This window comes from Hippopotamus amphibius, chromosome 12 (genome assembly GCF_030028045.1).
Source record: "Hippopotamus amphibius kiboko isolate mHipAmp2 chromosome 12, mHipAmp2.hap2, whole genome shotgun sequence".
In the NCBI taxonomy this organism is placed as follows: Eukaryota; Metazoa; Chordata; class Mammalia; order Artiodactyla; family Hippopotamidae; genus Hippopotamus; species Hippopotamus amphibius.
The window spans coordinates 53,868,343-53,885,041 of NC_080197.1; the positions used below are offsets into that span (position 1 = coordinate 53,868,343).

General features: G+C 37.9%; 1 protein-coding gene across 4 annotated transcripts in view; it reads left to right on the top strand.

The window, feature by feature from the left end:
• AMN1 (antagonist of mitotic exit network 1 homolog) overlaps window positions 1–16,699 on the top strand; it is a 58,382-nt gene that overhangs the window by 22,686 nt on the left and 18,997 nt on the right. For all 4 annotated transcript variants that reach the window (XM_057701147.1, XM_057701149.1, XM_057701148.1 and 1 more), the window contains exons 3-6: window positions 4,016–4,160; window positions 8,844–9,061; window positions 9,377–9,433; window positions 14,559–14,670. In XM_057701147.1, coding sequence (XP_057557130.1) covers window positions 4,016–4,160; window positions 8,844–9,061; window positions 9,377–9,433; window positions 14,559–14,670 — 532 coding nt within the window. The remainder of the gene's footprint in view (window positions 1–4,015; window positions 4,161–8,843; window positions 9,062–9,376; window positions 9,434–14,558; window positions 14,671–16,699) is intronic.

Consider the following 16,699-nt stretch of genomic DNA (forward strand, 5'->3'; position numbering starts at 1 on the left):
CCTCCAACCTGAATTAAAATCCCAGCCTTGCTACTCTTTCTGACATCAAACCACTGTTTTCTTAGCTGTAAAATGGGTTTGCAGTTATCATCACTCACTGTCTGAGACTGGAACTACTTACTGCTGACTTACTACACATTCTGCCCAAAGGCTGTGATGAAAAGGAAGCAAGCTCTGATGGTAGCACTCCCCATCTGTCTACAGCAGTGAAATTGTGCTTCACTGTGCCATTAGAGTTTCCTTGACATGAACCTGATGTGCCTTTGATGCTTTACTTTGTTCATATTAGCTTGCATTTGAACGTAGACATTTTAGTGTTGTAGTCTGCTTGGCTCTATGGAGGTAGAATCCAAGTTCTTATTGTTGATGGTTCTGTGCGTGTGTATAATATACATGTAGTTCACAGATGAAACATTTGGCACTACAGAAGATGTGGTTTTCTTCACTTCCCCACATCCCTTTAGCCTGTTTTTCAGTGGCATAAATTTTTGTTTTACGGCAATCCTGAACATTCATTTAAACCTAATTTTACCTGAATAAAAAAGGGCTAAGGGGGTAAATGAGATAGAAAAGTCAAAAGCATTATTTCTCTGGCTGTTTCTCTCTAATCCCCATCCTTACGGAAGTCGTGCTTATGAAATTATTTAAAAGGCTAGATCTAACATTTTTTGAGAAGTTGCTCACATCTTGGGATGGCTCTTTTTGAAATATTTCCTAAATCTTTTTATAGTCTGGGTGGAGAAGGCCTTTTTAAACATGACACCAAGTTAGCAAACAGGAAGAAAAAGATTGGCAGATTTAAATATATAAAAATATAAACTTATTTATGGCAAGAAGAAAGAAAGTCAAGTAACAAACTAGAAAAAATATTTGCAATATGTGTGAAATTCTATTTTTTTTATCTTGCCAATGTAAAGTATGCCTGCAAACCAATAAGAAAAATCAAAACAAACAAATAATAAACAGAAAAATCAGGAAATACTCCAAGGAAAAATATAAATCACCAATAATACCTTATTAGCAATCAAAGTCACAGTTTGTCTTTCAGTTTAGCAGAGACTTAAAAAATAGTAATACCCGGTGCTGACCATAGTGTGGGGAGCAATCACTGTTATCCCCTGCTGTGAGAGTGTAAATTGTACCTCAATGGCGAGTTTGTGGGGGGCTGTGACATTCTTCTGCAGATGCACCAGAACGGGGACCTGGTGGAAGAACTGAAAAAGCTGGGGATTCACTCCGCCCTCTTGGATGAAAAGAAAGACCAAGACTCAAAGTGAGAGTGGCCCAGGTGAGGGAGCCACAGGTGTCAGAATCTCACCGCCAGAAAAGCCTTACCGATTCTGGTTTTCATTCTTCAGGTGACTGCTTGCACTGCTTCCTCCAGTTTGAAGCAGCCGGCTGATTTTAGCATGTCTGGTGTTTGGGCGAGGAGTATCCTGTCTTGAACCTAATCGTAACCACTGCACTGTCATGATCAACGTTGTGTGACGAGATTACTGTAAACAAAATTCCTTCTTATGTTGTCCTTTGCTCTTTGCCTGATTCAGGAGTAAGCCTAGAAGCTTTTGAATCATTGTTATTGTTCACGAGGTCTTTGCACATGTGTCAGTCTGCAAAGATAATATACCCCCCTCCCCGATTTTTTGTAACTCATTCTGTTAAGAAAAATGGTGGACAAGGAAGAAAATAAGATAAGCGGGGTGTTTTTTTCTTTTTTAAATAAACTGCCAACCCAGGAAAAAAAAAAAATAGTCCTAAATTTTTGCTTACCATTGACTCAAAAATTTCACTTCTGGTATTTTTTTCCAGCTTTGTTGAGATATAAGTGACATATAACCTTGTGTATGTTTAAGGTGTACAACCCAATGTGATGATTTGATACACTTACATGTTGTGAAATGGTTACCACAGTAGGGTTAGTTAACACCTCCATCACCTCACATAATTAGCATTTACTTCTGGTATGAACCTCAAGAAAATAATAATTTAAAAAGCACATAAGAATGCTCACCATAATATTTTTGTAATAATAAGATAGCTAACAGTTATATGAAGGTGAGTCAAAAATTACCCACACTCTGGCTGTAGAATTTATTTTAATTTAGTTTTAGAAAAGACAAATACATCATTTTTCTATGTAACCTCCTTGCTTTTCAATACACTTTGTCCATCTATCAACCAGCTTTCATATTCCCTCATTAAAAAATGTTTTAGGCTGAGCTGCGAGCCACGAATGCACCACTGTCTTCACTTCTTCATCAGCAGTGAATCTTCGTCCTCATGGTGCTGCTTTCAGGGACCAAACAGGTGAAAGTCCAATGGAGCAAGATCAGGACTATAGGGAGGATGCTTTAACACCTCAAAACAAAGTTTTTGCAGTGTCGACTGTGTGGGCAGAAGTGTGCGGATGTGCACATCCTCAGACCACAAAAAACGAATCACCGCACGCCGCTCTTCTTTGGTACAGATCACAAGTGGGGCATCCATTCTTGCTTGCACCACAGTTACAAATGAACTGATGTAACATGTTCACACCTGCACAGCAGTGACTGGGGAGACAGTAGCCTTGAATGGAAAGCACTGATAAGACAGTGCGGCCAACAGAAGTTTTAATATAACCAGAGTGCGGATAATTTTTGACTCACTCTCATATATAGCATATATTATAAGCAAGGCACCTTTATTTCTTACAAATATTATCCTCATCTTAATGAAGATAGTGAGGCACAAAAAGAAAGCAGAGCTTGATCACAATCACAGGGTTGGAACTCAGGCAGCCTGCCTCCAGAGTACATGCTCTTACACACTGTACTATATTGCCTCTTAAAATCAGTCTGAATCTTCAACTTAAGTGTTTGCTGGTGTAGAGTGCATTTACTAAGTCATGGTGCATGCATAAAATGAAATAGTATGCAGCCACAATTAATTATTTTTATTAAAAAAGTGCCAGTTTTTAAATATATATGATCTGATCCCATTTTTCTTCAAATGTTTTTTTAAAAAACTCAGAAATCAAAACTAATATTATATTTGTCACTGAGTGTTGGTATTATGAGTAATTTTTATCTATAACTAGTGAAAAGCATGGCCTTTGGAGTTAGGGAGACCTGGTTTCCAGTCCTAGCTCTGCTCCCTTTTTAGCTGTACTTTGTGTTGCTACTTAAGCTCTAGGTAGCTCAATTCTATCATTTATAAAACAGCAATGACCAATCTCTCAGGGTGTGTGTGTGTGTGTGTGTCTGTGTGTCTGTGTGTCTGTGTATGTAAGAGAGAGAGAAAAAGAGAAAGTGTATTAAATGACATAATGTATGTAACACACTTAGTACCCTTCCTGGTAAATGCTCAATAAATAGAAATAGTTATTTGTATCATTTTTATAATTTTTCTATACTGTCTGAATGTTTTACAATAATAGTGCATTACTTTCATGTTCAGAGAAGTATAAACCATTTCTATTTTCATAAGAATAAAGCAAAAGAGAAGGAAAATACCCTCAGAAAGAGAGCTGAAAATGCTTTGAAATTGATCTGCTATTTGTTGCCCTCAAATAAATATTCAGTTATACTGGGTTTCTTTGTACTAGCTCCCAGAAATAAAAATGAAGGAGGTAAATATTCTAAATAAGCATGTGATATATAAGTGATTAAAAACTTGTACTTGCTGAGCAAAGAGGCACATGGCTAGAATCTCTAATTACAGGAACCACTGGAAGAGGATAAGCAGCCCCCATCACCACCTTGGTTCTGCTCCCAGGTCTCCCAGGTCTGTACCAGCTCTCTCAGCAGTGCTCTGTGTCCCAGTAAGACTTTGGGGACACTAGAAGCTGCACCTCCAGTTGGAAGTAGGCTTGGTTTTTTCCTGCTTTATGTATCTGTCTCCACACAAATATATTTCTGTATTCTTTGCTGTATTTTCCACCCCATTTGTCTGTTATGACCATCAAAACACTGAATATGGAATAAACATTTATATTTATAGGAAAAATTAATCTCTCAAAATCACGTATTTATTATAGATTTTGCATCCTGAAGTCCAAACTCTGGATCTACGAAGCTGTGATATTTCAGATACTGCTCTCCTGCACCTATGTAACTGCAGAAAACTGAAGAAATTAAATTTAAATTCCTCAAAAGAAAACAGAATTTCCATAACTTCAAAAGGTATGTTTATTAACACTGAATGAATTGGTAGAGCACTGTTCACCATCTGGCGTAATTTTGGAGCAGAGAAGGGGAAAATATGTTAAAAGAAAGTATAAAGATGTCAAAGAAATAGAAACTATATTTATCAATAAAATGTTCAAACTAAGCTAAAGAATCAAAATTAAAATTCTTGCTTATAATTAGTGTCGAAAGTTAGGAAATACATTGTCCCTACCTTGAAGTTTAAACATATTTAAAATAAACATGGATAGATACCTTTATATATTAAATATTTTGCCTAGTATAGTGAAACAAGAAATGACCAGTTCATACTTTGCTAAGGCTTTCTTGTTGTAATATTTTACAACAGAAAGTTAAACCATCATCAGATTAAATTTACTAGGCAGTCTCCTGTCATCCTGTTCAATGCATAGTTTTGTAGTTTTGTAGCCAGAGCGTAAGCTGCCCCATTTTGAGCAGCACAAAACTGGAATCATGTATTTTCCACTCCTGCTGTCCCAAGCATGCCTTAAAACTAATTTAGACAATGACTAGAAAGGAGCTAATCTTGCTTGCTTAATTCCAGATACCACCTTCAAGGACATGGGCCGGGAAGATGGCTACAGTTTAGGCTATAAGGCAGTCACATAGCAAGATCACCAAACTCCCAGTTCCCTGAAAGATATAAAGGTCTAACACACACTCCTAAGTTGTTTTTACAGGAAGCAGACCCCCACCAGATGAAAACTGCTGACCGTAAGCACCTAGACCCCAAACTGGTTGAAACCAGAAGATTGGTGATCCTTGAAACGTCACCTTGATGCCAACCAATCTGAAAATCGTGTGTGAACTGCTCGTGTACCCTGCAGCTCCCCCTCCACACTGCCTTTACAACCTTGTCTCCCAACCGGCAACTTGGAGATGGTCAGGGCGAGGGGGCGGGGGATGGTTTCGGGATGACTCAAGCACATTACATTTATTGTGCACTTTATTTCTATTATTATTGCATTGTAATATGTAATGAAATATACAACTCACCATAATGCAGAATCAGTGGGAGCCTTGAGCTTGTTTTCCTGCAACTAGATGGTCCCATTTGGGGGTGATGAAAGACAGTGACATCCAAAGCGTGTTGCTTATGTCCAGTCTATTCCATAATCTCGTTTTGGTTGCTGTCACTACAGAAAACCCTGCTTCACAAAGATAGGATGTTGGAAATGGAAGCAGGCTTTTCTGTGCTTTTGTGGCCATCTCAGGATATTCCGCCTTGACTTTAATCCAGAACGTATGGAGATTTGAAGTTATCTCAAACATACTTTGAAGGCCACCTTCATTTGTGATCTCAAGCAGTTGATCCTCTTCTAGCAGGGACAAAGTCGATTCACCTGGCTTATTCACAAATGGATCTCGGATCCATTACTTCCCAGTTCAGGGATCTTTTGTGTTTGGGAAGTACTGTTCAAACCCTTGAAAGCTGAGACAAGTGATCACTCACCAGCTAGGAAAAAGAAGGCCCTGGCTCAGTCTCTTTCAAAATCTTTGCTAATGTTTGAAACATGTCAAAAGTCCGAATGTTCACTTGCCCCCATAACTCCAGTTTGTCTTTGAATGCAGCCACTTTAACTGTTGACTTGAACACAGTTGTCGTTCTCCCCTGAAGTGACAGATTGAATTTGTTGAACAGGTTGAATATGTCACACAAGTAAGCAAGTTTTGCGACCTATTGTGTGTCACTGTGCTGCCAGTGGTGACTTTTTCTAAAAGAAGTCTCTGGACCAGCTCTCGTAACTCAAAAACTCTGGCCAGTGATCTACCTTTAGAAAGCCATCTCACTTCTGTGTGTAAGAGGAGATGTGTGTGCTCTGTGTCCATCTTCTCACAGAGCTGTGCAAACAGACATGAGTTAAGGACATGTACTTTAACATGGCTGATAATTTTAATCCCATTCTGCAAAATGCTATTAAGTTTAAGTGACAATTTTCGCCAGCCAGCATTTCTCTATGGATGATGACACAGTGCGTAGACTTACATTCAGAAGCGACCTCTTTGACCTGAGTGGTGAAACCAGAAAGCCATCCAGTCATGGCAGCCGCTCCTTCCGAGCATATACCAACAAAAAATGACCAATTCAGTTTTCCTGATATGTAATCATTCGAAGACTTGGATAGTTCTGCAGCTGTGGTGTTGGTTGGCAACAAACGTGCACATAGCATATCCTCATGCACATCCTCCTGAAAAATATATCTCACAGAAACAAGCACTGCTGCCTTGTTGTCCACATTGGTAGACTCATCAACCATGGTGATTCATTAATCCTCTCTAACAATTGTACCTTAGTATCCTCTGCTATTTCATCAATTCGTCTAGTTATGGTGCTAGCTAAAAGAGGAACATGTGCCACCTTTCGAACTGCAGCTTCTCCTAAAAGTTCACCTCAGATGTCCTTAGCAGCAGGCGGGATCAACTCTTCACGTATAGTAAAGGGCTTCTTACTTTTAGCAGTGAGGTTAGCCACTAAGAATGATGCTTTCAGTACAGACACGTTTGATGAAGTGGTGGCCTTCAGTAATTGCTCCTGTCCTTCATGTTCACGTATTTTTCTTTTGAAAACCTCCAAAGGCTTGTCTTTTAATGCTGGGTGCTTGAAGCAGTTTTGAAGGTTTCATGGCTTCATTGAAGAGCCGGTCGCCACAATTACAAAACCAAAACCCTCATAACCTCACCTGTTGCAATGAAACCTATAATTTAAGTAGACTCTTGGTATTTTCTTTAAATACAGCTTTCTTTTGTTGGCTATCCTTAGGTCTTCTGCTGTCTCATCATTGGTCTTCCACCTTTTCAAAGATGCTCTCCAGCAACGTTGTTTTTTACTCATTTTGGCTAGGGTTGGCTTGTGGGCTTACCAGAACCAATGACTGAGACACGTGCACAGTGCGGAAAGAGACGTGGACAGAAGTGGTCATAAAATAATGGGGGTGCTACACTCAGACTAAAGTGTTGGATTCTGACTTAGAGCCTGCCACCATGTGCAGCTGTAAATTGAAGTACATCAACTCACTTGCCACTATAAACCCTGCCACCAGATGCAGCATGTCCCTCCTGCCACTCACTGGTAGGGTTTGGTATGAGCCTGCAAGCAACTGTTTATTAGATCTGTGCAGTCAGACCTCTTTGCTAATGATAATCTGTATTTGCAACTCCCCAGCAATAGCCTCACCGCCTCAGCTCCACCTCAGATCACCAGGCATTAGATTCTCATAAGGAGCCCAACCTAGATCCCTCGCATGAGTTTATATTTCCCCCTCCCCCCCCCCCCCCCCCCCCCCCCCCCCTCCCCCCCCCCCCCCCCCCCCGTATTTTCCACCCTGCGAGTTGATGGGGAGCATCTATAAATGCAGATGAAGCATCACTTGCTCACCCGCCGCTCACCTCCTGCTGTGCAGCCCAGTTCCTAACAGGCCACGGACCAGTACCATTAGTTCACCATCTTCCCAGGTTGCTGGCCTCCTGAATAAAGCAAACTCTTCCATTTCCACCAACAGTTGTCTCTAGAGTATTGGCATTTCGAGCAGCAAGCAGCCAAACTTGGTACCAGTCTCATCCAGCTACAGTTTTTTATAGCCAGACAGACTGCATTTTTCAGTGTCTGTTACATGAATTAATGGATTCTTACCATTTTTTTTCAATATAGGATTTTTATCTTTTTCTTCAATATAAGAAAGAATGAGTTACTTGGCTACCTAGGTTTCTGAAAAATCTTGTGGGTAGTTGGCTCTGTTTTATAGTCAGCTTGGTTAGCAAGTTAGGATATTCATAATATTACAAAGATGCATACGTTTTAAAATGTTTACACAAATATTGACTCATTAAAAAGAATTTTCCTGCTGGACACTGATGAATAAAATGAGTTCTTTCTTAAGACATGGGAAACAATGAGGATGACCTACACACAAATTCACCATCTCCCCTTTTGTGTCTCTTGCCCATAAAGGTGTCTTATAACAGTGCTGTAATGTTTGTCCGTGACTGAGGGCCCAGGACTCCTGGAGTGCTCTTCTATTCATGTGGCGCATTGTCACGTACCTGTGGCCAAAATGCTCTTACATCAGTTTAGTTGGATTTAGGGCTTCTCTTTTCTTGACCCTCGATAAAATGTAAGATGGGTCCAGGCTAACGGAGAAGGAGCATGGTGGTAGAAAAGGGCAGAATCAAAGAGGGAAGGGAGAACACAGAGATACAGCTATGATTCCTAAGGATAAGCATGAAAACTATTGCTTAAGACATTTGGGCCATTTAACATTTGGTTTCTTTTCAGAGTCCACAAGAAAATTAACTTTATTACTTTAAAACTTATAACAAAAAAGAGAATCTAGTGTTTAATTACCCAATTTGGTTCTGAATGACTTTTGGCTGTTTCCTAAAAGCAAATCTAATCATAAATAAAAAAGACTTGTCATTAATTGCAGATATTCTAAACAATATAGTACAGATTGTGTAAAGAATTCTTGAAACATTCCAAAAGAGTTTTAAATAATGACAACATCACTGGAAAAAAAAGTATATCCCCACATGGACTACCTTGGAAACGGCTAACATACAACTGGATGTGTCAGTACTGGTGATTGCTGAAATGAGAATCAGTCACCTTTCTCATATATAAACATATACAGCTCGTTGATACAGAATTATGTTTTCCCTCAGGGATAAAGGCGGTAGCTTCATCTTGTTCTTACCTGCACGAAGCTTCTTTGAAAAGATGCTGCAATCTCACTGATGAAGGAGTCCTCGCTCTTGCACTCAATTGCCGGCTGCTAAAGATCATTGATTTAGGTGGCTGCTTAGGTATTACTGATGTGTCCCTGCAGGCATTAGGAGAAAACTGCCCATTTTTGCAGTGTGTTGATTTTTCAGCTACTCAGGTAAATGAAATACAGACTTGAAACCTAGAGACTGTATGTATTTGCCAAGTGTATTTCCACAGTTCATCAGAACATAATTAATTCTTTTTGTTGTTGCTGAAATTGTTGACTTCATGCTTTGGTAGTTAAATAATTGCAATATAATTTGCCACAGGCCTCTCAAATATTTTAAGTAAGGGTGGAAGGTATGTGTAGCTAAAACACGTTTGCTAAATGGGAGGAAATAAAGCTATATCTAAATAATTAATAACTTTTAGGAAAGTTTGCTTCTGTCATCTCCATTTATGTGCTCTGTTCTTTTTTCCCTTTGCTTAGGTATCTGACAGTGGTGTGGTTGCACTTGTTAGTGGACCTTGTGCCAAGAAATTGGAGGTAATTTTAAAATATCTGTAAAGATGATGATAACTGAGTTTATATTATCCTCAGAAATTCTTTTTTAAACCTAGAAGACAACCAGTGCCTTATTCTCAATTAGGTATTTCCATGGACTTTTTTTTTTTTTTTAAACCTTCACCTCTTTATTCCTAGAGTGAAGAAAAACTGGTTAAAGTTAGGAGATAAAATATGCTTTATAATAAAATCCATTTTACTTCCAATAAAAGTTCTTATTTTCCAGAAGTTTTAGCTTCTAATACATTTAAGAATAGTCTTATTATGGATGAAGATAGTGAAATTTTATGAATGTAAAATGACATGCTTTAGAATTTTCATGTCTGACTGATATTTTTGCCAGGACTACTTATTCTCTTGCCAGTGTATTTTTCTTGACATCGTATTTATTCTCTTGCCACTGCCTTTTTCTGAATCCATGAAGGGATCCAGAATATACCACTGTGGCATAAAAATTATTTTGAGCTGAAGATGTCTGAGAAATAACAGAGGTAAAAAAAAAAAAAGACTTTGTCTGAAACCCCACCTTCCCCCATCTGCGTAAAAGCAGACCCTTCCAAAAGAATTCAACTGCCTCAAACCCCCTTTAAGGAAGACTTCCCATATGTGGGGAAGTCAGATGAGAATCTGCATTAAACAAACATTGTCGCAGTTTATCATAACTCCCATCTACTCTCCTAAAGGTCATTTTGTCTTCCCTAAAAGTCGTTTGTTCTTCTCTAAGTGTCCTTTCTCCCCTTCCCTTTCCTCTATTAAGATGGTATATAAACTCTAAATTCTAGCCATTTCTTTGAGCCACTTTCTTTGTGAGCTTGTGAGTAAACTTTGTCCTTTCTCTTGCTAATCTTTTTGTCAATTTAATTCGAAGGCTTCCAAAGACAAACATGAGAGGATAGAGAAAAGGTTTTTCCTCCCTAGAAGGCACATTGTGCAGCTGTTCAAAAAGATCTTAAATTAGTGTTCAGCCTTTGTGTTCAATGACACCTGTAACCTGTTTCTAAATATTAGGAAGTCTTTTGTCCCAAGATTTTGGTTTTTTTCCTTTCCCAGTTTACAGCATTTTATTTTGTTTTTATTCTTAATTAATATAGCTGTACTTTTCAATAAGTCACATCAAATCCTTTTCAGAAGTAAGCCGGCTATAAATGAATTATAAATGTTAGTACTCACTATTATAATAGGATGGTGGTGCCATGTTTTTGCCAAAATATTTCTGCTTGATTTATTGCCCAGAGAGTTTTTTGGTGATATTTATATATCTGCATCCTGCTTGTGTGTATTGCTGAAATGAGAATCAGTATTTATGTGTGTGTGTGTATAAGATAGCATATATATTTTTACAAATCTTTTAATGAAGAAATTCCTTCTTTAAAAAATTCATATTTTTAAAAATATGAAATTCCATATTCCAAATTGCATTCTAACTGTGGGGACAATAAACTGCCATAATTCTTACTGTGTTAAATACTAAAATTTGTTGAGCACTTACTGTATTCTAGCCTCCACGCTACTGCCTTCTATTCATTAAGTTATTCAATTTTTACAACATTATCCTGTAACCACCATCATTTTTAACAAAGCTCTCAAACAGTTAACCTAGTTTATCACTTCCTAATAAAACCACCTGGAAATTAGTTGTTATGCAGTGGTAGGAAATATACCTACATATTTACTTCAGGTTTATGAAATTAGGAGCACCAACCTAAGCAGACTTAGGAAAAAATCCAATAACTAACGTGTTGGTCATTGAATTTTTCATTTTTTCAGTTTTCCAAAGCTTATTTCTGTAAGTACCAAAACATTTTAATGGAAATCTTTCTAAAATTTGTTAGAACTTAATTCCTTCCTTAAAGGAACATATTTTAACCTTTGGCTTACAGCATCTTTGTGACCACAGTTTCTGACTGAAACTAAAATCTAAACGTCTTTATCTTTTTAATTCATTCTTCTGTTTTGGGTAATACATTGTATGCCTACAATTTATTAGATACTCTCTTTTAATCTGTTGCTTTTAATTTATTCAATTCTGGGAAATTAAATTATCAATGTTGCTAAGTAGTTTATAATTTGAAAATAAATTTGATTAAAAGCCCAAGGACTCTCCTAAAGACTGACGTTTAGTACAAGTGTATGTTCCGGCACTTACTGAATGTCAGGGTCGCCTCTGACATCTGCTAGTCTGAGTTCTCGGTGAGCATGGACCATTTTGTTCATCACTTTGTCATCATTTTTTCCCCAGGTATTGCTGCAATTCCAGATGTATGGTAGTACCTCAGTAAATGTTATCATATTCTTAACTTTGTATTACAGTCATTTTATAGTTTTCTACAATCTTCATGATTAAAGGTTTAATTTGCTGTGTAAAATTATTCATTTATTAAACAAATATTTATTGAGTATCTGCTGTGTTCTAGGCACCGGCATATCAGAGAACAAAATCTGTCCATGTTGTATATCACTTTCCTGTAATCATTTTTTTGATGCTGGTAATTCAGATCATTTACAGCTTTTAGCTATTAAATCATATGTTGAGGCATATCACTTTTCCTTCCATTGCTATAGTGCACTCCCCAAAATGAAGCAAGTGGATCAATAGGTATGAATACATTTTTTAATGGTCTTAAACTCATATTGCTAAATTGTTTCCCATAAAGGTTATATTGTGAATTCACAGTTTTTGCTAGGACCCCAATTTGCCAGAATTGAATATTTTCTTTTTTTTTAATGCCTTAATATATTTTAAATGAAACCTGGCTTGAACACTCTTCCTTCCATCTGTCGTTCTCAATTGTATTTCATTGTCTGTAGCCTTTGCCAATTCATATCATAGGATGCCTTTGCCAGGGTATAATATACAGTGCTTTCTGCCTCAGTTTTCATGAGTTTTCAATATATTCAAGTTTCCTTTATTTCTAAGATATGACTAATTATAGTGCGTATACCCGCATAATATCATCTCTTCAGGGAGAAAAGAAATACCACCAGAAGTATACATATCAATTATTAGATGACTTTTACTTCCAGAATTGTTAAATTTTTTTAAATGTGGGCAAATATACATAAAATTTACTATTTTAACTATTTGTAGTGTACAATTCAGTGGAATTAAGTATATTTACATCGTTGTGCAGCCATCACCATTAACTATCTCCAGAACTTTTTCATCATCCCAAATTGAAACTCCTTACCCTTTAAACAATAACTCCCCATTATCTTCTTCCGCAGCCTCTGGAAATCTCTGTTCTATCTTCTCTCTTTATGAATTTGCCCATTATAGTCACATTTTTTTTTTTTTTACCCATTCATCCATCGATATGTTTCCACCTTTTGGCTATTGTGAATATTGCTGCTTTGAACATAGTTGTACAGATATCTGTTTGGGTCCCTGCTTTCAGTTCTTTTGGGTATATCACTAGAATTGAAAATAGCTAGATCATATGCTATGTATAATTGTTTGGGGAACTGCCATACTGTTTCCATAGTAACTGTACCCTTTTACATTCTCACCAGCAATGCAAAAGGGTTCCAAAATAGAACATTAAACAAAAGATAGATAATATTTCAAATATATGAAGAAGTATAGAGAGTAATATAACAGAGTGGACTAACCACTTGAATTTTAACATTTTCTGTATTTATTCCAGTTCTTTTTTTAAAAAATTATTGTATGTTATATCTTATCAAATTCTACACTTTAAATATATGAAGTTTATTGTATGTCAATTGTATCTCAGTAAAAATTCTTAAAAAAATTATTATATGTTATATCTAAAGCTCCCTTCCTCATTTACTCCCTCTTTCTTCCTTCAGAGGTAACCACTCTCTAAAGATGCCTGTGTAGCTTTCCTTCCACGTTTGGTTACTTCATTTCTCTGTGTGTTTGCGTGATGTGTATATATATCCATAAACAAGATATAGTATTGTTTTGTATGTTTTTAAATAGTACATAATAGTTTCATAGTGTGTGTGTTTTACAATTTGCGTTTTTATTCAAAATCATGTTTTAAAATTTTTTCAAGCTTTATTGAGGTTTAATTTACATCCAGTGAAATTCACCTATTTTAAGTATACAGTTTCATGAATTTTGGTAATTGTTACACAACCTTGTAACCAGTACCACAGTTAGGTATAGAACATTTCCATCACCCTAGGAGGTTTTCTCCCATCCCTTTGCAGTCAGTGCCCTGCTGTGGCCCTCCCCCAAGCAACCACTGATTTTGTTAATATAGTTTTGCCTTTTCTATACTTTTATATGAATGGAATCATGCAGTATATTGTCTTTTGGTTTTTTACTTTTTTCTTTTACTTCTTTCACTTGACGTAATGTTTTTGAGATTCACCTGTGTTGCTGCATGTGTTAATATTTCATCCCTTTTTTGTTTTGCTGAGTAGTATTCCATAGTCTGGATATGACACAGTTTATTCATACATTCACCATGCAATGGACATTCGAGTTGTTCCAATTTTGGACTATTATAAACACTGCTATGGACATTTGCATACAAGGCTTTGTGTAGACATATGGTTTCATTTTGGGGGGGTAAATACCTAGAATGGAATTGCTGGGTCATATAGTAAGTACATGTTTAACTTTATAAGATGCTACAATACTGTGTTCTAAAGTGTCTGAACTAACATTATGTTTAAGACTTATGTCTGTTAATACCAAGTAGATATTTTTCATTGTAATTGTTTTATCTTATTATAATATATTAATGAACTGCCATTTATTTACCAAATCTTCTCTTCTTTACTAGTACAAATAATATTGCAGTTGGCATATTTATAAGTTGTTTCCTTACACACATGTACAAGAGTTTCTCTCTATATAGTGGACATCTGCAGCTGGAATTGCTGAGTTCTGGGGGATACTTATTGCCAGCTTTAATAGATACTGCCAAACCGCCTTATAAAGTGGTTGGGCATTTAACGTCTAAAGCTGCTATACGTTCCAAATTACTGCAGACTTTCACGGGTCCTTTCTATAGAGTTTTTCTCGCAAGTGGATATTTGGGTTTTTGTTATCAGAGTACAGTATTTCACAAGCTTTTTCACACTGTTATTGTTGTCCTATTTTTTCTTTTGATTATACTTTCTTTTTGAATAGGAGATCCATATGGGGCACTGTGTGAACCTGACTGACGAGGCGGTGGAAGCTGTCCTTACGTGCTGTCCTCAGATATGTATCCTGCTTTTCCACGGGTGCCCCCTGATAACAGGTTAGTGTGAGGCTGCCTGGGCTCCAATCTTGGCTTCATCTTTTAATAACTGTGTGACCTGGAGTAAATTATTTTGCCCATTCCAGTATTCAGTGTCCTCATGTGAAGTGGGTATAATGACAGTACCGACTTCATATACTTGGTCATGAGGATTATCTGACAGCACTTTACACGGTGCCTAGCACATAGGGAGGGCTCAGTAAATGTTAGTCACATGATGATGGTGATGCTGGTGACAGCAAATGCTCAGTACATGTTAACTGCGACCAGGATGGTGATGGTGGCAGTGGTGGTGGTCGTGATATGACATGATGCTTTATATAGTCAAGTTTGTTGAGATTCAGAACCATTCGGCTAATGTGGTACTTCACTAAAGTAGTCACAGCCCCTTGGTTTTTATTAGAGCCATGATACTCTTTCACATTACCCCTACGGTGGGTCCCGTACCACAGTATAACCCGGATCTTACTTGTCAGTCACTACGTATGTCCAGCGCTTCCAGCTCGTTTTCCTAATTACAGTCTAATAGTTACTATCCTAGAAGTCCTTTTGACAGCGTCTGGTTTTTCTTGTGTTTGGACTGCCAATCTAAACAAAGCCTGTAATGGGTTATATTTGGTTATCAGTGACATCTATAATGAAACTAAATCTTATTTTAGGCAGACGTTTCTCAGAACACAAAAGCGAAAAGTGACATTAGAAACTGTTACCAGTGGTACCTCTGGGGAAAGTTGTGGAGAGACAAGAGTAGGAAAAAGCTTTCACCGTATACCCATTTGTCCTTTTGAATTTTGTATCGTGTGAATGATATTACCTATTAGAAATTAGTAATCATAATTTTAAGAAAATAATTTAGAACCAGAAAAATTCATGTGACTGAGTACAGGGAATTGGTACATGTGAACATTGTTCTGAGGGTTGTGAGCAGCCAGACAGAGGCTCTCTGGTCATCAAACAAGGTAGAAAATTATGTTCTAACAAGTAGGCTATTATTATAAGGTGGAGGAGAGCACACAGTACATGACATGTAATAACAGCAATTTGTGATAATAGGTCTTTTCAGAGTACCAGCTGAAAGTGTGTAAATCTATTCACTGAGCTATGTGTACATTTAATCAATACAATGAACAAGAAAGCGGTACTTATATGGTGACTCCATTTTCCTCATGCTATTTTAACACAGATTTGCTCTAAGGGGGCTAATTTTTCCCAAAGCCAAGTGAAAATCTCAATCATGTGCCATTGGCTCTCCGTATCATTCTCAAATAGTCGAAAGTCTTATCATTCCATATCACGAAAACCCTCTCATTTCAGTAATTAAAACGTCTTAGACCTGTGTAATACTCCAAGCAAGTTCAAATCAGAGCTTTTTGCTCCTCCAGTCAGCCCAGGTTTGCTGTAGGTGGAAGGGCTGCTGTGGGTGAGGGGATGTTGTTCGTGTCTCTGTTTCACCGCCTCACGCTTCTCCTCTTCCTTTCCCGGCTTGCGCCCCATGGTTTCTGACCCCACCACCGTCAGTACAGGGTAGGGCTGCGGTGAGCAGGAGGGAGGGAGGGGAAAGAGAAGTCTTACTTGGCCACTGCCAGTGTGACCTAGTGGCAGCACTGAGAGCTCTGCGGGTGAGCTGATCCTGCTCCGGACTCTCTCAAAGTGGGCACTTCCGATCTTCTTCAGAGTCCACTCTCTGCCACTCCCCTCATCATTGCGTGCATCTCCTGTCCACAGCTGGCTAGATTCAAGCAAATGTGTCTCTTGGTATGTAGCTAGCATTTTCTTCCTCTGCCCCCGGGCAGCTGGCAGTATGCCTTCAGTCTGTTTCTGTTGAGGTTTCCTAGACCATCCAGGTTGCTTTCATGAGCAAACTACAACCCATGCCAGCGCACATCTGTCTACAGGAAGCACAGTACTTTAGACAGTGGGAATGAAGGAGTTTCCCAACTTCAGTCCTCTCTTTAGCCGCACTGACTCTTACCGTAGCCTTTTGCTTTTGAGTTTTGTTAGATCTGATAGTGTAGTGTGTCCCCCAAGC